Source organism: Herpailurus yagouaroundi, unplaced genomic scaffold (genome assembly GCF_014898765.1).
Source record: "Herpailurus yagouaroundi ecotype Mexico unplaced genomic scaffold, PumYag 162, whole genome shotgun sequence".
Classification (NCBI taxonomy): Eukaryota; Metazoa; Chordata; class Mammalia; order Carnivora; family Felidae; genus Herpailurus; species Herpailurus yagouaroundi.
In genome coordinates, this window is record NW_024412403.1 from 60,212,038 (window position 1) to 60,234,680 (window position 22,643).

At 40.3% G+C, this 22,643-nt stretch overlaps 1 protein-coding gene across 3 annotated transcripts in view; it reads left to right on the top strand.

The window, feature by feature from the left end:
- Positions 1-21,072, top strand: part of LOC121036239 (cell surface glycoprotein CD200 receptor 1-like) — a 28,789-nt gene extending 7,717 nt beyond the window's left edge. For 2 of the 3 annotated variants that reach the window (XM_040484509.1, XM_040484511.1), the window contains exons 2-7: positions 4,614-4,697; positions 9,540-9,599; positions 12,572-12,892; positions 13,011-13,259; positions 17,863-17,986; positions 18,112-18,283. In XM_040484509.1, coding sequence (XP_040340443.1) covers positions 4,614-4,697; positions 9,540-9,599; positions 12,572-12,892; positions 13,011-13,259; positions 17,863-17,986; positions 18,112-18,211 — 938 coding nt within the window. In that variant the 3' untranslated portion in view covers positions 18,212-18,283. Of the gene's footprint in view, positions 1-4,613; positions 4,698-9,539; positions 9,600-12,571; positions 12,893-13,010; positions 13,260-17,862; positions 17,987-18,111; positions 18,284-18,845 lie in introns of those variants that run through there. The other variant, XM_040484512.1, reaches the window with a different exon arrangement.
- Positions 21,073-22,643: the final 1,571 nt, after the last annotated feature.

Genomic DNA, 22,643 nt, shown 5'->3' on the forward strand with positions numbered 1-22,643 from the left:
TATCCCTAATGAACAGGAATGCAAAAATTCTCAACAAGACACTAGCAAGTTGAGTTCAACAGTATATTAAAAGAATTATTCACCATGATCAAGTGGGATTCATTCCTGGGCTGCAGGGCTGGTTCAATATTCACAAATCAATCAACGTGATACATCATATTAATAGAAGAAAGGATAAGAACTATATGATCCTGTCAATAGATGCAGAAAAAGAATTTGACAAAATACAGCATCCTTTCTTTATAAAAGCCTTCAAGAGAGTCAGGATAGAAGGAACATACCTTAACATCATAAAAGCCATATATGAAAAGCCCACAGGTAATATCAGCCTCAATGGGGAAAAACTAAGAGCTCTCCCCCTGAGATCAGGAACACAACAGAAATGTCCACTCTCACCACTGTTGTTTAACATAGTGTTGGAAGTCCTAGCCTCAGCAACCAGACAATAAAATGAAATAAAAGTCATCCAAATTGGCAAAGAAGAAGTCAAACCTTCACTTTTGCAGATAATATGATAGTCCACATGGAAAACCTGAAAGACTCCATCAAGAAACTGCTAGAACTGATACATGCTATCAGCAGTCACAGGATATAAAATCAGTGCACAGACATCAGCTGCATTTCTATACACCAATAATGAAGCAACAGAAAAAGGCATCAAGGAATCGATCCCATTTACAGCTGCACCAGGAACTATAAAATACATAGAAATAAATCTAGCCTAAAAGGTAAATTATCTGTATGCTGAAAACTATAGAAAGCTTATGAACAAAACTGAAGAAGACACAAAGAAATGGAAAAATCTTCCATACTCATTGATTGGAAGAACAAATATTATTAAAATGTTGATGCTACCCAATACTACCCAATGCAGTCTACACATTCAATGCAATCTCAATTAAAATAGCACCAGAATTCTTCACAGAGCTATAAAAAACAATCCTAAAATTTATTTGGAACTATAACCGACCCTGAATAGTGAAAGTAATATTGAAAAAGAAAACCAAAGCTGGAGACATCACAGGCCTGGACTTTAGCCTGTACCCCAAAGCTGTAATCATCAAAACAGTATGGTATTGGCACAAAAACAGACACATAGTCCAGCGGAATAGAATAGAGAACCCAGAAATAGACCCACAAATGTATGACCAACTAATCTTTGACAAAGCAGAAAAGAGTATCCAATGGAAAAAAAGTCTCTTTAGCAAATGGTGCTGGGAAAACTGGACAGCAACATGCAGAAGAATGAAACTGGACCACTTTCTTACACCATACACAAAAATAAACTCAAAATGGACGAAAGACCTAAATGTAAGACAGGGAGCCATCAAAATCCTAGAGGAGAAAGCAGGCAAAAACCTCTTTGACCTCGGCCACAGCAATTTCTTACTTGACATGTCTCTGAAAGCAAGGGAAATAAAAGCAAAAATGAACTACTGGGACCTTATCAAGATAAAAATACTTCTGCACAGCAAAGTAAGCAATCAACAAAACTAAAAGGCAACCAACAGAATGAGATAAGCTATTTGCAAATGACATATCAGATAAAGGGTTAGGATCCAAAATCTATAAAGAACTTATCAAACTCCACACCTAAAAAACAAATAATCTCTTAAAGAAACAGGCAGAAGACATGAATGGATACTTTTCCAAAGAAGACATCCAGATGGCCAACAGACACATGAAAAGATGCTCAACATCACTTATCACTAGGGAAATACAAATCAAAACCACATTGAGATACCACCTCACACCAGTAGGAGTGACTAAAATTAGTAACTAAGGAAACAATGGATGTTGGTGAGGATGTGGAGAAAGGGGAACCCTTTTGCAATGTTGATGGGAATTAAAATTGGAGCAGACACCCTGGACAACAGTGTGGAGAAATTTTCCTCAGTAATTAAAAATAGAATTACCCTATGACCTAGTAATAGCACTACTAGAAATTTATCCAAAGGTTACAGAAGTGCTGATTTGTAGGGGCCCGTGTACCCCACTGTTTATAGCAGCACTATGAACAATAGTCAAATTATGGAAAGAGCCCAAATGTCCATCAACTGATGAATGGATAAAGAAGATGTGGTTTATATATTCAATGGAATACCACTTTGCAATGAAAAAGAATGAAATCATGCCATTTGCGGCAACACGCATGGAACTGGAAGGTATTATGCCAAGTGAAGTAAGTCAGTCACAAAAAGAGAAATATATGTTTTCACTCATATGTGGAATTTGAAAAACTTAACAGAAGACCACAGGGGAAGGGAAGGCAAAATAAGTTACAAACAGAGAGGGAGGCAAAACATAAGAGACTCTGAAATATAGAGAACAAACTGAAAGTTGATGGGGATTGGGGGCTGGGGGGGGCGGGGAAAATGGGTGATGGGCACCGAGGAGGGCATTTGTTGGGATGAGCAATGGGTGTTGTATGTAAGTGATGAATCACTGGAATCTACTCCTGAAGCCAAGAAGACTACGTAGTATATGAGCTAACTTGACAATAAATTATTAAAAAAAAAAAAGTGCAAGCTGAAGCAGCAAATGCTAATGTTGAAGCTTCAGTAAGTTATCCAAGAGATCTAGCTAAGATAATGCATGAAAGTGACTACACTAAAGAATAGATTTTTAACATGACAAAACTGTCTTATATTGGAAGAAGATGTCATTTAGGACTTTCTGATATTCTCCCTTTTTTGTATTCTGTACATTTGTGTTTTTCACCATAGTTTTCCAGGTTGAGTAAGTAGAGAATCAATGAGTAAATTGAATTCTGTTGTATTCTCCTGATCTGCCTACTTACTTTCTGGGGAGTCAAGTATAGGGGAAGCACATATTTCTTCTTCTTTTTTTTAATTTTCTTTTTATTTCTTTAAACATCCTCAACACATTTATTTTTATACCCTATGTTTCATAATTCTAATATATGAGATTCTGAATCTTATTCTCTCTAAGAATAACAGACGGCAGCTAATGAAAATAATATTATCTGACTTTATGGTTCCTTGATTCTTCCTGCGTTTTGTAATTTTGAAATGTGAGCTCATAATTGTGTGGCTTTGAGTCTGAAAACTGGTTTGAATACAAAAACCTGGTGAAGTACCATGATTTTCCATTATGGCAAATAACCTGAGTCTTTACTCACTGCTATGGACTGAATGTGTCCTCCAAAACTCCTATGTCAAAACCCAATCTCCAATGGGATGCCATTTGGAGACGGAGGCTTTGAGAAGTAACTTTGTCATGAGGATGGAGCTCTCAGATTAGTACCTTTATAAGAAGAGACCCAAGAGAGCCTGCTTTTTCTTTTTCTCTCTCTCTCTCTGCCACTACGTGTGTGAATACAGTGAGAAGAAAGCTATCTACAAGCCAGGAAGTGGGTTTTCACTGGACACCATGCCTGCTAGCGCTTTATCTTAGACTTCTACCTTCTAGAACTGTGAGATAAAGTGTTTGTTATTTAAACAACTCTACTTTTTGTTGTAGGAGGCAACACTGATGTAAGACACTCATTTATCCTTCATCTGGTCATATAGGCCAAACCATACCGTCTTTGGCTTCCCTTTTATTTTACCCCTAAGAACATTAAGATTTAGTTAGCTTTTGCCACAAATTCTTCAGGTCAGAGCCTCTTGGTTGTCATTATGGCCGTGATACTGTTTATGATTATCTATATTGTCCCTGACTACTAAGTGCTATCAACTTGTCTTGGCATTACAAAATCCTATCACCCTCTCTGTGGCCTGCACCATACTTTCCCACAAATGATGGGAACCTCTGTAAATAGTGTGCATGGATGTCAGCAGTCACTTGATTCTGCTGGATTGGGAGAAACACTTCCCCAAAACACTTCAGGCCACTTCTCTCGTAAATAAATAAGAGGGTTTCAGAATTCTGTCTGGTTTTGTGGGATGGAGAGAAGATACAGAATCCTAAGACTTCTACCTCAAGAATGAGCCTGGGGAATGGAGAAGGTGCTTTCTTAGGAAAGGACTGAGAGACATCCCAGAATCTCTAGCTTGGTTGACAGGTGGATATCTTTTTCTGAAGAAGCCAGTCAGTAAAGACTGGGGGAGGTGATAGCTTCTTCAAGTGTGAAGACACTAGTAATGCAAAACTTTCAAAAAAATCAAGGAAGGGTGCCTGGGTAGCTCAGTCGGTTGAGCATTTGACTTCAGCTCAGATCATGATCTCATGGTTCATGAGTTCGAGCCCCACATCAGGCTCTGTGCTGACAGCTTGGAGCCTGGAGCCTGCTTCGGATTCTGTGTCTCCCTCTCTCTCTGCCCCTCCCCTGTTCTCTCCCTGTCTCTCTCAGAAAGTAAAATAAACATTAAACAAAATAAAAAAAAAATTCTTTGACTTAAATGTAAACACAGGAGGGTGCAGACACTCTGGATCTAAAGTAGGGGTATGCCAAACAGGTAGGAAGTTCAGGTCAAAAATTCATCCTGGAGCAAATCGTTCTGAGACTGGCTTGCCTGTCATAATTTATGTTTTTATTGGTAACTGCAATCCAAACATGGCCTAAAGAAAGTGAAAAAAAGGTGTGATTTTAGGTAGAAGTCAGAAATACTAATGTGTATTCCGCTGATCACCCCATCTTGTCTTTTCAGAATGCATAAATACAGAAATGAGAACTCTGGTTACACCAAGCAACGGATTAAGGCCAAAAATGAGCAAGGACAATGATAGTGCAGGTAATGGTCATCTTTTAATGACAATTCTACTAGACATGAGCTTGATGCTGGCAAAATTTTCATGTTTTAGGATCTTGAATTGTCTTATAGGTATTTATAGACTGTATTGTCTAAAATTGTCTAAATAAATATTTATTTTATTATTTAAGAGTGCTCCTAAATTTTTCATTCTAAAATTATTTCTTTGCTTCTTTAATACAGAATATGCTTTATTAGTCAAGAATGTGATCCCTAAGTGGACCAATGGCATATCAAAAATTTTTTCATTTAATTTTTAAAACATAAGTTATTATGTTTCAAACATGGCTTTAAAAAATTAGGTCTTAGCAGATATTAGTAATTCATTTTCTGTGTTCCTCACCCAGGTCTACTGTCTCCCAAAGTTGCCATTACATTTAGTTTTTTATTTTTACTTTAAAATTTTATTTTTTTTATGTATCTTACTTCATTGAAAAATGCATTCCTGGACTTATAAATATACTTTCTAATTTCATTCAGTTACTCACTCTCTAGAAAAATTCAGTTTCAGGTCAACTACAGAGTAAAATAAGAAAAATAATTTAAAAATTTTTTTTCCAACGTTTTTCATTTATTTTTGGGACAGAGAGAAACAGAGCATGAACGGGGGAGGGGCAGAGAGAGAGGGAGACACAGAATTGGAAACAGGCTCCAGGCTCCGAGCCATCAGCCCAGAGCCCGATGCGGGGCTCGAACTCACGGACCGCGAGATCGTGACCTGGCTGAAGTCGGACGCTTACCCGACTGCGCCACCCAGGCGCCCCAAGAAAAATAATTTTATAAACTATAAATCTAAGGGTTGGGGACAATGCATAGATGGTGCCCCCTCCCCAAAATGATAGGTTGAATGGCGTCCCTCTTCCCCCAAAGAAATATCCAGTTAGCACCTGTGAGTATGGCTGTATTTGGAAAAAGGGTCTTTGAAGATGTTATTAAGCTAAAGCTCTTGAGATGAGATCACCCTGGATGAGAGTTGGGCCCTAAAGCCATGACAAGAGTCCTCAGAAGGGAAGAGAAAAGACATAGGAAGAAGGCAGTGTGAAGAAGGAGGAAGAGATTGAAATGATTCATCTACAAGCCAACAAACACCAAGGATTGCTAGCAGCCCCCGAAAGCTGGAAGAAGCAAGAAAGGATGCTTCCCTAGAGCTGTTGGAAGAAACACAGCTCTGCTGACACCTTGAATCAGACTTCTGGCTTCCAGAAATATAAGGGGGAACATTTCTATTGTATGATGTGACCACATTGGTTATTATATGTTAAGGCAGCCTGAAGGGACTAACATAATGAGTAATTAAGTTACTTTTGTACTATAGATATATTTAAAAGAACACAATTCACATTTCTCTCTCTCTTCACACACACACACACACATACCACATTGTGAAAGAGTTAAGTTGGACTTCTGACATTAACAATGTGAATTTATAATCTTTTTTTAATGTATATTTATTTTTGAGACATAGAGAGACAGAGCATGAGGAGGGGGAGGGGCAGAGAGAGAGGCAGACACATCATCTGAAGCAAGTTCCAGGCTCTGCAAGTACCCCTTCAGCACCTTTCCCTCTCTCTTCCTCCTCTGGGATACCAATTATGCGTATATTATTTCTTTTTAGTGTATCACTTAGTTCTCTAATTTTCCCCTCATACTCCTGGATTTTTTTTATCTTTCTTTCTCTCAGCTTCCTCTTTTTCCATAACTTTATCTTCTAGTTCACCTATTCTCTCCTCTGCCTCTTCAATCCAAGCTGTCGTCATTTCCATTTTGTTTTGCATTTCGTTTAAAGCGTTTTTCAGCTCCTCATGACTGTTCCTTAGTCCCTTGATCTCTGTAGCAAGAGATTCTCTGCTGTCCTCTATACTGTTTTCAAGCCCAGCGATTAATTTTATGACTATTATTCTAAATTCACTTTCTGTTATATTATTTAAATCCTTTTTGATAAGTTCATTAGCTGTTGTTATTTCCTGGAGATTCTTCTGAGGGGAATTCTTCCGCTTGGTCATTTTGGATAGTCCCTGGAGTGGTGAGGACCTGCAGGGCACTTCCCCTGTGCTGTGGTGTATAACTGGAGTTGGTGGGCGGAGCCGCAGTCAGACCTGATGTCGGCCCCCAGCCCACCACTGTGTCCACAGTCAGACTGGTGTGTGCCTTCTCTTCCCCTCTCCTAGGGGCGGGATTCACTGTGGGGTGGGGTGACCTGTCTGGGCTACTTGCACACTGCCAGGCTTGTGATGCTGGGGATCTGGCGTCTTAGCTGGGGTGGGTAGGCAAGGTGCACGGGGGCACGAGGGGCAGGCTTAGCTCGCTTCTCCTTAGGTGATCCACTTCAGGAGGGGCCCTGTGGCAGCGGGAGGGAGTCAGATCCACTGCCTGAGTTTTGGCTCTGCAGAAGCACAGAGTTGGGTGTTTGTGCGGAGCACACAAGTTCCCTGGCAGGAACTGGTTCCCTTTGGGATTTTGGCTGGGGGATGGGTGGGGGAGATGGCGATGGCGAGCGCCTTTGTTCCCCACCAAACTGAGCTCTGTCATCTGGGGGCTCAGCAGCTCTCCCTCCCTTTGTCCTCCAGCCTTCCCGCTTTCTGAGCAGAGCTGTTAAGTTATGACCTCCCAGATGCTAAGTCGCGCTTGCTGTGGGAACACAGTCCGTCAGGCCCCTCTGCTTTTGCCAGCCAGATTCGGGGGCTCTGCTTGGCCGGCGAGCCGCGCCTCCGCCCCGGCTCCCTCCCGCCAGTCCGTGGAGCGCGCACCGCCTCTCCGCCCTTCCTACCCTCTTCCATGGGCCTCTCGTCTGCGCTTGGCTCCGGAGACTCCATTCTGCTAATACTCTGGCGGTTTTCTGGGTTATTTAGGCAGGCGTAGGTGGAATCTAAGTGATCAGCAGGACGCGCGGTGAGCCCAGTGTCCTCCTACGCCGCCATCTTCCCTCCAGTCCAAGTTCCAGGCTCTGAGCTGTCAGCATAGAGCCTGATGTGGGGCTCCAATGCATGAACTGTGAGATCATGACCTGAGCCAAAGTTGGACACTTAACCAATTGAGCCACCCGGGTGCTCCGAAAACTATAACCTTTCTGAACTTCCAGGAAAAATTTGGTTTCAGATAAAGAAATTAAAGAAAGAAATCACAGGACTATTCATTGATCAGAAGTTTGACACATTTATTTTGCTACTTTGATGTATACAGAGCTTCAAGGAAGACTGCGTAAGAATGGTTTCTATTTTCAGTGAAGATGTGATACTTGATATGAAATCAGCCTTCTATGGCAACTAGCTGCCAGTCGAGATAATAAAACTAAAGGATTGTATATCAACAATTAATGAAACTTAAAAAGTATTTCCAACATCATAAAAATAATCAGGAATATTTGTGAAAACAAGTATTTTTTTCCCTCTACTGAAAATAATTATTTTGCACACTTAAGAGTACCTTAGAACTTGTGGGTTTTATCTTTGGTATGAGAAGCTTCAGGGGTAATTGACTGGTATTTCTTCTCAGGGCATTCTTTGGGAGGAGGCATATTTTGCTCAATTGTAGGAGGATTTGGTATCTGATTCTAGAGGCAGATTTCTCAACGCACCTCCACTCACTGGAATACCTTTATTAACCAGAAGGTCTCTTTCTTTCTTGTTTTTCTTTTAATTTACTTTAAGTTTTTTATTTATTTTGAGAGAAAGAGGCAGAGAGAGAGATGCAAGGAGGGACAGAGAGAGAGGGAGAAAGAGAATGCCAAGCAGCCTCCACACTGTCAGTGCAGAGCCAGCTGTGGGGCTCAAACTCATGAACCGTGAGATCATGACCTGAGCTGAAATGGAGAGTCAGATGCTCAACTGACTGAGCCACCCAGGCGCCCCAGCAGAGGTCTCTTTCACACTCCAGCCTACTGGGAGATCATTCAACACAATGCTTGAAAACTTCTCTCAAATCAGTTATGAAAACATCACTTAATGCAAGACCAGGCTCTTCTAATAGAATCCCATACGATCCAGACATGGATTTAGTTATATCTGCTAAGAACTAACTTGCTAATATTCCCATCCAAGATGGCTAAAATGAGAAGCCACTGAAATGGTAAAAAGTTAACAGTTTATAGCATGAACATTATGCACTTTATCACTAAAAGTAACAATGTCTACAGGGCATATGAAGTAAAATCCAAAGAATAGAAGAAAACCCTTTAAAGGTATCGATCACGACTAAATTCTTTGAACTTTCCATAGACAACAGCCTGTATCTTTAAAATAGGAGCAGTTCTCAGGGCTGTAGAGGCCAAAACGCCCATGAGAGAAATCCCTCATATACTGAACTAACCTTGGCCGGTCATGGTGGCCTCCCTTAATCCCCAGACAGTTCCCTTAGCTAGGGATGGAGGCGGGGGAGGGGGGGGGCGCTCACTGCAGTTTTCTTATTCCTATTTCTTATTTCTTATTCTTATCAGTCCTATTAGTTGCCCTCAATACTTGTCACACTTCACTTAAGGCAAGGAAAAAGGAAGGAAAGAAGGAAAGGATGAGAAGGAAGGAAAGAAGGAATGATGGGAAGGAAGGCAAGAGGGAAAGAAGGAAAGAGTTACCATTTATGGTAAAAATAAAATGGGAAATTTACTTCACTTGAGGCAGAACTTGGAGTTGTCAGTGGAGATTTGGTTTATTTTTTACACATAATGATGGGAAAACTTCTAATTTCTTCTTTGTAAAGCTTTTTGTGGAATTAGGTTACAGTTAACTAATTTTCTGTCATGTTGTATCTATGATGTGGATAAACAGTGGCTTGCACTCCATTCAAGTCTCTAAAATTGCTTTCATGTACTTTTCTCTCAACATTTTCTAGCTTCAACAAACAGTTCACTTATGGACAGACAACAGAGGAGTTTCATACTTCCTGTGGAAGGTAATATGATTTTTAATTTTTTTCTACAGGCCAGTACTAAAGGGAAAAAGTGTTGAACTTCCTTAGAAACAGGTTGATGGGCTGGTCAGGGGGCCGTCCTGAGCCCGGTTGAGGAGTATGATGGTCTGAGTGCTGAGGTGTGAGGGACCCTGAATGATCCCGGGCCTCCTCCCCCCAGGCAGTGCACATTCCATCTGAGGATTATGGAGCCCTCCCTGTCAGGCACTGTGCTAGGCCATGTGGGGAACACGTGGACAAACAAAAGTAGCTAGAGCACCAGAACTCCCTAAGGGGCTCATTTTGTGGGGGAGCCCAGATGTCAGCACAGATGGCATTTGACAGAGGAGATGAGCAATCACATCAAGTGTGCTGGGAGTGTAGAGGAGAAGGTGAAGCAGCAAGGCTCTGAGAAGGCTTCACGGCAGGGGCAGCATGTGAAATGGCTCTTAGGGGAAGAGGAGCGTTTTCGTGGACAAAGAGTGGTCTGTAGGCCACCTCAATCTGCAGGAACGATGTGAGAGGAAAGACCCAGATATGCAGCGGTGCTTGGTGTTTTCATTGCGAAGTGTGGGGGCGACTGAGGCGTGATAAGATGGCAAAGGTGAGTCCATCTGCAAAAGAGGGCTTTCAAAGGCAACACAAGGACATGTAAGTGCTGTCTTCAGGCAGGGAGAGGTCTCTGAGGGGTGTTAGATGGAGGGGATCACACCCGTGTCCCAGAATCCTGGACCTGCTGCAAGGTCAGGTGTGAACCGAAGAGGGGAGAGATTTGAGACGGACACAGACATCAGGAGACTTCTGCAGGAATCCAGGTGTGTGGTGATGGGGTGGTAATCTAATATCTGGCAGTGAGGACAGAAGGGCAAAGCCCCAAATCTCATAGGGATTGGTCTGTGTGCAGAAGGGCTGGAGGAGCCTGGAGGAGAGTCATAGACACAGGATGCAGAGAAGCTGGAAGGTGATTGCTGGTTCTGGAGCCAATAGGAGAATCCACATGCTATCCCTCTGTGACCAGGAGGTGAAATCATGGTAGTTGATCACAGGGCTGTGAGGAGATTATATTTGTTAGACAGGTGCCAACCCCACTGAGTGTGGGGGACTGACTGGTCACTGGCAAATTATCGCAACAGGTGTGAATAGAGAAAGAGGAGGACAAAGAAAGTGTGACTAACAGGAATCACAGAAGTCCCATCACAGGTGAAGGGGGATTGCTGGAGGGTCCTAGAGCAGAGGAAGGTGAAAGAACAGAGATTGTCCATGGTGCTTGGGATGCTCACCCTGGGAGCTACTTCTCTGGAGACAGCGCCCCTGTTAAAATGCGTATGATTATTTGATTATCTAGTAATTTCCTTTAAAAGAATAGAGTCTGATCTTGAGGCTCAATAGCGGGCAAAATATTAAAACCTTAGACTGTTCACAAGCAGAAGTGCAAACCCCTGAGAACACAAAAGAAAATTCACAACGTGTTCTTCAGCCTTTTCCCTTTGTGGTTTCATCTTCGACATCCTGCCCTTGAGCAACTGAATGTTCACCCACACCCACCTCTAGCTGCTCTCCAAGCAGCCATCTTCGTGCTTATTTATAACCTTGGCGAAGGTGCATTTTCCCTGTGCTTGCGGGTTGCCACTTAAGTCATGGATTTAACTGCTCTCTTAGATCTGCTTTCAAATCCTCCCCCTTGCTTCACATAGTTATGGGATTGTGATTTGTTTGTGAAATGCAAGGGCGTGAGTCCATCACGCAAGAAGCAAGAGACACCAGAAGAGGAGAGGAGAGATTTCAACTGCAGGGGTTAGCACTCACAAGCGCCATCTGGATAGCTTTGCCCTCTCACAACTGGTTTTGCTCATGTGAGAGTGATGAGCTCCCTGCCACTCACTTGCGTCACTGGTGCGTCCCAAGCGATGCCCCCAATCTGCTCTCAGCAAACCCCTCCCAGCCACGGACACATTATGTAGGTTTGTGGGAGAGCCAGAGCATATATATTGCAGAATACTTGTAGGTTGCAGGGCTTAATTTATACTTCAAAAGATGGACAGAAGGAGAGTACTTCTCCATTTATTCTTCATAATTAGGTAGAAAGTCAGACACAGAATCTGTGAGCTAAGTTCACAGGCGAACTGTTTGGTGGGATACATGTGATTCAAAGGGAAGGAAGGATGGAAGATCTTGTTGATTTTATGACTGTGTGATTCTCCAAATAAAAACAACTCAAAAACTGTGCAGCTTGGTCAACCGGAATACCATGCTATTTATAATGAAAGTACCACATGCTTCTTATATTTATGTTTGTCTGAATTCCCACCTTTGGGGATAGGCATTTCATTCTGATATTAAGTGATTTATTGTCTCGCACTGAAACGTAGGAAAGAAAATTTCTCTCTTGGGTCAACTTTTCCACTTTTTATCCCGAGAAGCTTGAGTTATTAGAGAAACCTAATAGTCTCTATGGCCGAAATATTAGATATAATGATTTTGTCCATTAATTTTATATTGTGTTTTTTGTTTGTTTCATACATATCAAAACTTCTGAATCAAATTTAAGCCCTTAAAAATTTCTTTAATTTTTTTTACGTTTATTTATTTGGAGACAGACCAGGGAAGGGGCAGAGAGAGAGGGAGAGAGAATCCCAAACAGGCTCTGTGCTGTGAGTGCAGAGCCTGATGTGGGGTGCAAACTCAGAAACTGTGAGCTCTTGACCTGATCTGAAATAGAGTCACTCAGCTGACTGAGCCACCAGGGGCCCCAGGCCTTAAAATATTTCTAACACATATAATAAATATAGATTATCTAAAAACACACAATATAGGAGAAAATGGGTTTATCTTTGGAATGCTTTTAATATGTTATATACATTTTGTGTGTAGCAAAATCATGTTCTAGTATACTTTATGGAATATGCTGTAGAAAACTTAACATGGATTTCTTTATCAACCTTTTCGTTCATCATTTGCTTTGTGTGTGTGTTCAGCTAACACTTCCCTGTCTAAACCTGTGGATACAAAGGCTGTGCTCTCTTGCCCTCCGATCACCCAGAAAGCTGTGCTGGTAACAATAAGATGGGAAATAATCCTCAGAGACAAGCCTTCCTGCACCAGAGCCTACAGGAGAGATACAAATGAGACCAGGGCCATAAACTGTAGTGACGAGACAATATCCTGGGACTCCAGACCTGATCGGAATCCCGCCCTTCAGATCCATCCAGTGGCCATCACTCATGATGGATATTACAGGTGTGAAGTGGTCACAACTCGTGGGCATTTCTATCATGGATATCACCTGACAGTGTTAGGTAAGGAGCATCGTATATTGTGGGATGTCAGATGACCAGATTTGGACTGATACAGATGTCACTCTCTATTCCATATCCGTGTGTTAAGACTGAAGCATTTTCCCCTGCATCTCTGCAGTGCCCCCCGAGGTGACGCTGTTTCAACTTGAGAATGGAGCTACCGTGTGTAGGGCAGCTGCACGGAAGCCAGCGGCGCAGATCTCCTGGACCCCAGGGGGAGATTGTCACACTGTGGAAGAGCCACTGGGCAATGACACAGTGACCGTCCAGAGTTCGTGCCGCTGGGAGGACCACCGGGTGTCTAATGTGTCCTGCTCTGTGTATCATCTGACTGGCAACAGGAGTCTGTCCATAGAATTGAATCAAGGTAATCACCTATTTTATTTAGAGTAATGAACTTGTTGCTCAGCATTTTCCTCTATTGATTATGAGTCACCAAGAAGAAAGTAAGAAAGCTTGTGTTCCTAATTTGAAGATATTCTCTAAAATGTAACTGAATAATGTGTTAGTATGCTAGGGAAATAGTTCCCATTTCTGTGTCAAATAGAAGGAATAAATTAAATAATTTCTTATCAATACATTCTCTAAATATCTTTCATTCTGGAATCCATAAAATTTTTTTTAACTTAGTATCTGTTGACTTGTACTTTGCGATTAATATTCACATAAAATAGCAAAACTTTTATATAATTTAAGAATACTTATTTAGTAGATAGATAAGAACAATAATTATCCCTTCCTTCTTTTTATTTCTTGTAATCACCACTTTTTGTTACTCTGAGTAAGAGAGAAGATTTCCTTCCTCCTCTTCCTTGTCATCTGAAACCTATACATCAATTCATTTGCCAAATATTTATTGAATGTTCTTATGTGTTTGAAGCTGTCATATAAAGATGAAAAGACAAGGTCCATGTCTTCATATTATTCTAGAAAGTATAACCTGGTTGTTAGAAGAAAAGCCTTTGGCACAATATGGCTTCTTGTTTACCAGCTGTGTGAGTTGAAACAATATTTAATTTCTCTGTCTCATGGCTTTTGAAAAAATGGAGATATAATTAACATATCACAGTAAATTAATTTCAGGTGTAGAGCATAATGGTTTGATATTTGTATGTATTACAAGATGTTCACACCAATTAGTTACATCTCATGTTTTCTTCATCTGCAGATGGGATGACAGAACCCACCTCACAGAGTTATGATAATTAAAAAGAATGATATATTTACCTGACCTGGTGCCTATCACATAGTTGGTACTCAATATATTTCAGCTAATGTATTTACCATACTAACACAATGTTAGCTCTTATGTTTATATTAGTAAGTGTTAGCCACTATATTGATTATATCAATACATCTTAGCTATTGTATTCATTATTATACTATTAAAAGCCATCACATACTCTTAATTATTCCTCATAACATCTCTTATTCATTATTTTTGCAGTAGTTTTATTGAGACCTAATTTATGTACCATACAATTGACCCATTTAAAGTGTACCATTCAGCGGTCTCTAGTGCATTCAGCTATGCAACCATCACCACAGTCAATTTTAGAACATACCCCTCACTCCAAAAAGAAACCTCTATCCTTTGGCTGTCACTCTCTAATTCTAGAAATCCTCCAGCTTTAGGCAACCACTAACCTACTTTCTATATCTATAGATTTTCCCATTTTGGACATTTCACATAAACAGGACCATATAATATGTGCCTTTTATTACTGGCTTCTTCCCCTTGGGATAATGTTTTCATGCACTAGCCATGCTGTGGCATCCTTATTTTCCTTTTTCAATCTCCCACCCACTCTAGGTTGTTATTTTATACTTCTTATCTCTAGGTGTATGCATTTATCTGCAGTCCCGTCTGACTTTCTCTGCCATAGAGCAAATATTTAACCTATACTCTATACTCATTTTTCCCTTCCAAGTCCTGAGAGACTCTGCTTCAGTAATTATCCTTGCTCTCTTTTGTTCAGTCTTTTTTGTTCCACAAATCCTTTCCTTAAGGTTGATTATATGAACTTTCCTGTTTTCCTCTCATGTTTAAAAGTAGATGCTATGGGGGCGCCTGGGTGGCTCAGTCGGTTGAGCGTCCGACTTCGGCTCAGGTCATGATCTCACGGTCCGTGAGTTCGAGCCCCGCATCGGGCTCTGTGCTGACAGCTCGGAGCCTGGAACCTGCTTCAGATTCTGTGTCTCCCTCTCTCTCTCTGACCCTCCCCTGTTCGTGCTCTGTGTCTGTCTCAAAAATAAATTAACATTAAAAAAAAAAAAGTATATGCTATGACTTCCCCAAACTCTTAGCTCTTGCCTTTCACTCATATCCAAGATTTTTTAAAAGAGGCATCTATATTCACTGTCTCTTCTAAATTACCTCACATCTACTCCTTAACTCTCCTGGAATCTCTCTGCACAGGAAATGTTCTAACAAAAAGCCAAAGATCTCTCAGATGTCAAACGAAATATAAAATTTTAACTCTAAGTTATTAATTAGCTTCTCTGTGATATTTGATATGGCCTTTCCTCTCTTCTCACCTATTTTCTTCCCATAATTACTTGGTTCTTTAGTCAACTTCTTAATTTTCTTAATAGATTGATTTCCATCTACTCATTCCATGAAGGAAGGCATTTCTAAGAGTTACATCATTGACTGTATTCTCTTTTCACCTTTACCCCTATTCCTTGAAGGATCTCATCCATACATGTGGCTCCAACTACCACCTGATTCTTGACTGTCAAATATATATATTTAGCCCAGATTTAACTCCTTGGCTATATGAACAAAACCAATTTCCAATTGAATGTCTTCAAATGGTGCATCAAGGGCACTTCAATTTGCATATTCCTGAAAAGGAATCCCTCTTCTGTATTCCTTCATAAGCTCCATACTTATATTTTGTCTTGATAAATGACTCAAGCCAGAAAATTAAAGATATCCTACAATATCGCTCTTCCTTATTTCCCATATTCAAAATCAGTCACTATGTTATGCTGATTTTATCTTAAATTTTTTTTTTTTCTTAAATCTAGACCTTTTTCTTTTTCTCCTTTGCTTGGGTGAGCACATGATCATCCCTCACCAGAATTATTACAATATCCTTGTAACAGGTCTTTTGACCCCTAGCTTACCTCCCTCCAATTTATCACCTACAGTGTTGCCAGAGTGATTTTTCTGAAATGAAAAACATTTTAGCCCCAGTGGCCTCTCTTTGTCTCTTGGAAAGCTAAACCCCTTTGATCTGCCACTCTCCTTAGCCTCCTGTCTTGCTAATCTTCGGTCTGTACCCATGCATGTGGGGCTGTTTGGGCCCCTCAATTGTACGTCATACATGCAATTGCTACTTCTCCACAATGCATTTCTTTCCTCATACTCTCTTCTTTCATTTCATTTGTTCAATTTCTATTGAGGTTTTAAAACTTAGTTTGATATAGTTTCTCTGGGATAATTGTCTTTTGCCCTGCAGTTTGGTTAGCTGTTCCTACTCTGTGCTCATGTAATGCCCCATGTATGCCTCTGAGTACTTCATAGTCCTGTAATTGATGGTCTGCTTCTCTGATTCCCAGTGCATCATAAACTCCTAGAGAGTAGGAACCATAGTCTTCATTTTTGTATCCACAGGGTCTGGCACAGTGCCTGACACATACAAATAACTACAGAATTAGGTTCAGACCATCCCAGACTTCATCTCTATGTACCCCGCTCTCTGCTCCATTATATTTGAATTAAGATAATGAATTCTTCAAGTCTTTGTTTAAATTATTTCTTTCCCTTTACAAGTTCTTCCTTCTTTTCTTAACCTATTTAATCCTGTTATTGGCAAGGCTCAGTTCAAATTCCACTTCGCTCTGACCTCCCAGGTGGAGTTGATACAGTTTTCTTATTCCTTAGATGATTTATGATCTGTAATGCTCACTTAGCACTGTTTGCCCTCTTATAAGTGATCTTTTCATTTGTATGGATCGGACTTCTCTAATTGGATTGTGAGCTTTTTGAGGGCTGAGACTGTGTCTTCCTCTTCTCTGAAAGTGCCAAAGAAGGAGACTGTCTGACATTCTTCTGGTTTAGTATATGAGCAGGTTATTTAACAGGATGACATCACTTTTGGAGCCAAGAGTCAGAATAATTTACTTTGGTTGCCATTTTCACAGAAGAAAAACTTCAGAATGATAGTCCTAATTAGTTTCATTTTATCTTTTCATTTATTTATAATTTATTCATAATTATAATTTATTCATAATTCTGGGGGCCATTTTATAGATAAATAAATGAAAGTAGGAAGACATAAAATATCCTACTAAATAAAGGGGTTCCAGCAACTCAGTGACAAAATTTCTCCTCCGTGTGAAAAGTATTATCAGATAGTGCTCAAAATGTTAATACCCCCAAAGACTAACATTTACACAGAAATTAGAAAGTATATTTCCTTTTTTCTTATAAAATTGCAAAGTACTAACGATACTCACTGTACATTTATTCATTCAGAAAATATTTATTGGAAGTCGACTGTATATAAAATATAGACACAGTTCCTAAACTCTGTCATGAAAGAATATCTTAGCAGCGTTTGAATTGTAGTCTAGAAAATGTTTTTGATTATGACAGTCTGTGAACTTTTAAGTATATTTTAGAAGTCTCTTTTAAACAATTGACCCTGGGGACGCCTGGGTGGCGCAGTCGGTTAAGCGTCCGACTTCAGCCAGGTCACGATCTCGCGGTCCGTGAGTTCAAGCCCCGCATTGGCTCTGGGCTGATGGCTCAGAGCCTGGAGCCTGTTTCCGATTCTGTGTCTCCCTCTCTCTCTGCCCCTCCCCCGTTCATGCTCTGTCTCTCTCTGTCCCCCCCCAAAAAAATAAATAAAAAAACGTTGAAAAAAAAATAAAAAAAAAATAAACAATTGACCCTATTTTGTTCATTAGAGGAATCTTGAAATGACTCTTTACCCCACCTGTGTTGCCTGTATTTAAAGGTGTCATAGTCCTGGGATTTCCACCATCAACCTTACTGATCGTTCTCTATGTGAAATTTTCTCTATTCCTGGTTATCCTCGTCATTGTGGGATTCATCTACTTCCAGAGAATAAAAGATTGCAGGTAGGAAATAAAGACTAAAAAAATATATAGACTCATTAGAAAGATGACATCATTGTAAGACTTTGAGTCTACAATGTTCTGGGAAAAGCTGGACATATTTTTTGGCATACTGTCTGTTCCCTTAGCCCCTTCTTTGATGTACAAGCTTTATTAACACCTGAGAGCCCAGGAAGAGATGCCTGCAGCCCTGGACAAAATCTTCTGATTCATTACACTGCCTACTGAGAGATAACCTGACCCAGGCCACCCTTCAAGAATTCTCTGGGAGGGAAATAAAGTTCAACTGGAGTTTCTTAAGTGTTTACTCTTTCATTTCTATGCCTCTGAAGGCTTGTATTCATTTCTACTTAATTATATATTTTTATTTTATTTTTACTTAAAAAATTTTTTTAATGTTTATTTATTTTTGAGAGAGAGAGACAGAGTGTGAGCAAGAGAGTGACAGAGAGAGAGAGAGAGAAAGAGAGAGAGAATCGGAAACAGACTCCAGGCTCTGAGTTGTCAGCACAGGTCCCGATGCAGGGCTCAAACTCATGAACCACGAGATCATGACCTGAGCTGAAGTTGAACACTTAACCGACTGAGCCACCCAGGCACCCAGACCCTATGTTTACTTTCTATTTAAGGTTATGTATTTATTTTGAGAGAGAGAGAGAGCATGTGTGAGAGGGTCAGATTGAAGGAGAGAGAATCTCAAGCAGGCTCCGCACTGTCAGCGCAGAGCCCAATGCAGGGCTTGAACTCACAAAATGTGAGATCGTGATCTGAGCCGAAATCAAGAGTCAGAGGCTTAACTGACTGAGCCATCCAGGCCCCCCATGCTTAATTATATATTTTATGTTTTTTTTTCCTTTCATAGAGCATGAAAATTGAAGAATCTGGAAGTCGATTTAGATTTGATGAGACATCACAAAAAAGCAGCCAGTTATGATCAGTCTTCGGTTTCAACGTCAAACTCAACCGCTCTTGTCACTATTTGATATCTTTGTGTTTATGAGAATCCATGTGATAGTTGGCAAATTCTGTTTCAAACTCTTAGCATATGTGTATTTACACACATGTGAAAGCTTGCTGCCTGCCATCACAAATGCCTAGGATGACTAATCTACTTTCCCCTTTGCCCTACTGAGTCCTTACTTGCAAACAAGAAACAGCCCTGCTTCTCAGCCTAAGAGGAAGATGAGTCAGCAAAAGGCAAATAACAATGCAGGGCTGTTTTTCTACACCCCTTGCGTTCTTTGGCTAGTGCTTTCATCCTAGCTTCCCCTTTCCTCTGCCCTCTTAATATGCTAATTTTGCAATGTCAGGAGCCACTACAAACATTGCCTTCAAGTCGACCGGTAGCTGACCTCTCATCCTTTTCTTGCTTGCTAGTAAGTAGTGGGACAGATGTATTGCATGTTTGGCTTGATCATTGAATAAATGGCCAGGAGTCATTTTTAGCACCGCCTTTATTTTTGAAGAAATTATAAGTTGATTCCAAATAAGGAGTTGTTAGAGTCACTGGAGACAGTGCTGAATATCACCTCACCTTTTGGAGCTCCATTGTCTCAATTCTCTCTCTTGTCAGCAATCCAGGTTGGAATGGATTAATGGTGGAAGAATAAGGGTTCTTGGGGAAACCCCAACCTATGCTAGGGCCACTGTAAACAGGAACCCTATCTTCACTGATATATATGGTAATCTTATAGTAAAAAGTGTCCTTTCATTTAATAGAAGAATTTCTTTTGTAAGGTGGCAGGTGATTCAGGCTATTACTTTTATTTTTAGCAAGGCTGGAAGAGAGAAAATGAATGCATACTACTATCTGGAAGATAATATATGAGTAGGATAGTCTGATTGTTGAAACAAACAACCTCCCAATCTCAGTGTATTCATACCACAAAGGTTTAATTCTCACTCACTTAATATCCCGGGGCAGGTTGGTGACTCTAGGGCAGGGAACAGGAGTGGTTCTGCTCTAAGCTAACATTTTATCCTATGGTTCTGCCCTTGTCAGAGTACCCTCCATTCATCCAGTGAATGGGAAAGAGAGAGAGAATGGGGGATTCATGTGGGAGGTTTTTATGAACCAGGCCTGGAGTAGTAATGACTTCTGCTCACATTCTATTGGCTAGTACTTGTCACGTGGCCACCCTAATTTCTAAGTTGATAAATGTAGCATAGTAGCCTTGGCAGAAATAAAGTCAGGTTTTGGGTACATTTGGCCAGTCTCTGTCTACCGTGGAGGATAGGATGAGTGCTAAGATTAATACCTACTCTATTAGTAACCGAACATGAGCCAAGAAATAGATAAGTAAATAATTTCACGTACAACATATATTAGCTCTTTTCTCTCTTTGCTTTTATTATAATTCCCTCATATTTACAACAGGACATAGAATGGGGAAAAGTCTAGTACCATAAATCTTTCACAGACTCAAAAACACTGTGGCACAGACTGCTAGTTGCCTAATCCAATACCCATCTTCCCTTTCTCTTTGGGGCAGATTGTATTCATGATTTTTAATCTTTGCCCCTCCCTCTAGCCATGTAATTTGTCAGTGACTTTAAAGTTGGAAACATAAAGTGCATGTTTCCCTAACCCATATCATTTGCTTTAAGCCAATCAAATCAGGGCAGAAATGTCAGTGTACTGGTGTTGAGCCTAGGTCTCAAGAGGTTCTGTGTGTTTCTATTGCTAGTCCATAAGAACATGCCTGGGGTAATCTGCTGGAGTATGAGAAACATGTAGAGCAGAGCTGGTTCATGCTAGTCCCATTCCCCACCTCGGTTGAGGCCAGTCTAGGTAATCCGATATTTAATCATCTCTTAGGCAAGGGAGAAGCTCATTCAAAATCAGAAGAGCTGCCTACCTGACCCTCAGATAATCCTAGACATTTAAGCAATTGTTGTCACAGAGGTTTTGTGATTGTTGCACAGCATTATTGTGATATTATTGTGGTATCGCTGGTACATTGTTTAATAACATAACTCCAATTTTATTTAGTATGGAGACACACTTAAATAAAAGACATTTTTCAGTTTCCCTTGCAACTGTGTATGACTACCCATTAAAATTTTCACAAATGAGGTGTAAACATAAATCTTGTGTGATATTTTTTGGAAAGCTCTTTAGAAAGAAAGAAGAGATCCTCTTTTGTTCTTCCCCCTTATCTCCTGGACTACACCACTGATATAATGATGGGAGGCCCAGCAGCCAACTTGGGCCTTGACATTGGATGGATGACATTGAGGATGGAAGCCACTCACTAAGAGAGTGGAAAAGAAAGACAGAAAGATCCTGGGCCCTAATGACCATGGAGTTGCCTATCAACCCTAGACTACCTACCATAAAATTCTTTTGTGTGAGAGAAAATATACTATTTTGTTCATGCCACTATTATTTTGAGTTTTACTCCATACACAGTTGAACTTAATCCTGGTTAATGCAAATACCTAATTTGCCAATTTCAAGGTTTGTGGTCAGTCTTGCAATAGGTTATACTCTATTCACGCACATTTTTCATGGTCTATTTTCATTCTTCCCGTAGAGATTATGCAACAGATGTAACTTCAGAAGATAGTAATGATAGGTATGAGAGCCATCTCTATAACAGTTCCAGAAGAATTGCTGGTTATGTAAACCTGAAGGATGTTATGGGCGTTTGATAGGAAAGGGCTTGGGAATCTGGAGATGTGCAAAGATCATCTAATAGTCAGCCCATCCCTAGACATGTGAGGACATGTCTGCATTACAGGATTGGGAAGATAAAGACACTGTCTTGGACTCAGGGAGATGTGATCAGGAGAAACAGAGGAACTGAAATCTATGGGGCTTTATTGTGTTAATCCCTTTCCTGCCATTTTTGAAATGAAAAGACTCCATTATTCATGGAAGGGACTTATCTGAATTCACGCTTCTTCACTGCCATGGTTTTCTATGCGATATCAGACTGGAAGAGTGAAAAGCTATAACTACTGTCTCAAACTCTTTATCCACCCTTGCATAAAGATAAAAAACATTTTTTTTTCTTTTCTAAGCACATATATGCGTATACATGCCCAATAAATTGTCATCTGAAATTGAGGGAAATTGGGAGCAAGCTTTAGCAAAACACAGTGGAGAGCCACTAGATGGTGCTTCAACTTAATTCTTTTAACATTTTGAAGCAAGCTAAAATCTAAATTCAGACAGTAATCCTTTCTTTAATTTTTCCAGACAACTGCCTGTCCATTTACGAATTCTTTACGTCTACTTGGGTAATTTGGGGACAATTACAGAAGGAAGGAAAAATTGTTAAAATTAAGGAGAAAAAAATTTTGGGGTTCTAAAACTTGAATTGCACTACTCTTGCCGCTTAATTTTAGTAGAAACATTTTTTTTTTAATTAAATGAGATAAGGGTGGATATTAACAGTCTTATTTCAGGAAAAAGGACATGAGAGAATCTCTTGGTGGTTAAACCAAGATTAGTACTTACTTATTTCTTAAATGGGGTCTTGAACCTTGATCACTAAAGAGCAAACAGCTGCTTGTTAGCGTTAATAGCAGCAGATGGCTGGGACTACAAATAAAATTAGCTGGCCTTTTCTACTTCTTGTGTCCAACCCCATGTCTCATGTCCCATGACTTTTTAGAGGCCTATGTGGTATTCTAAAGCTGGAAGGAAGCTACA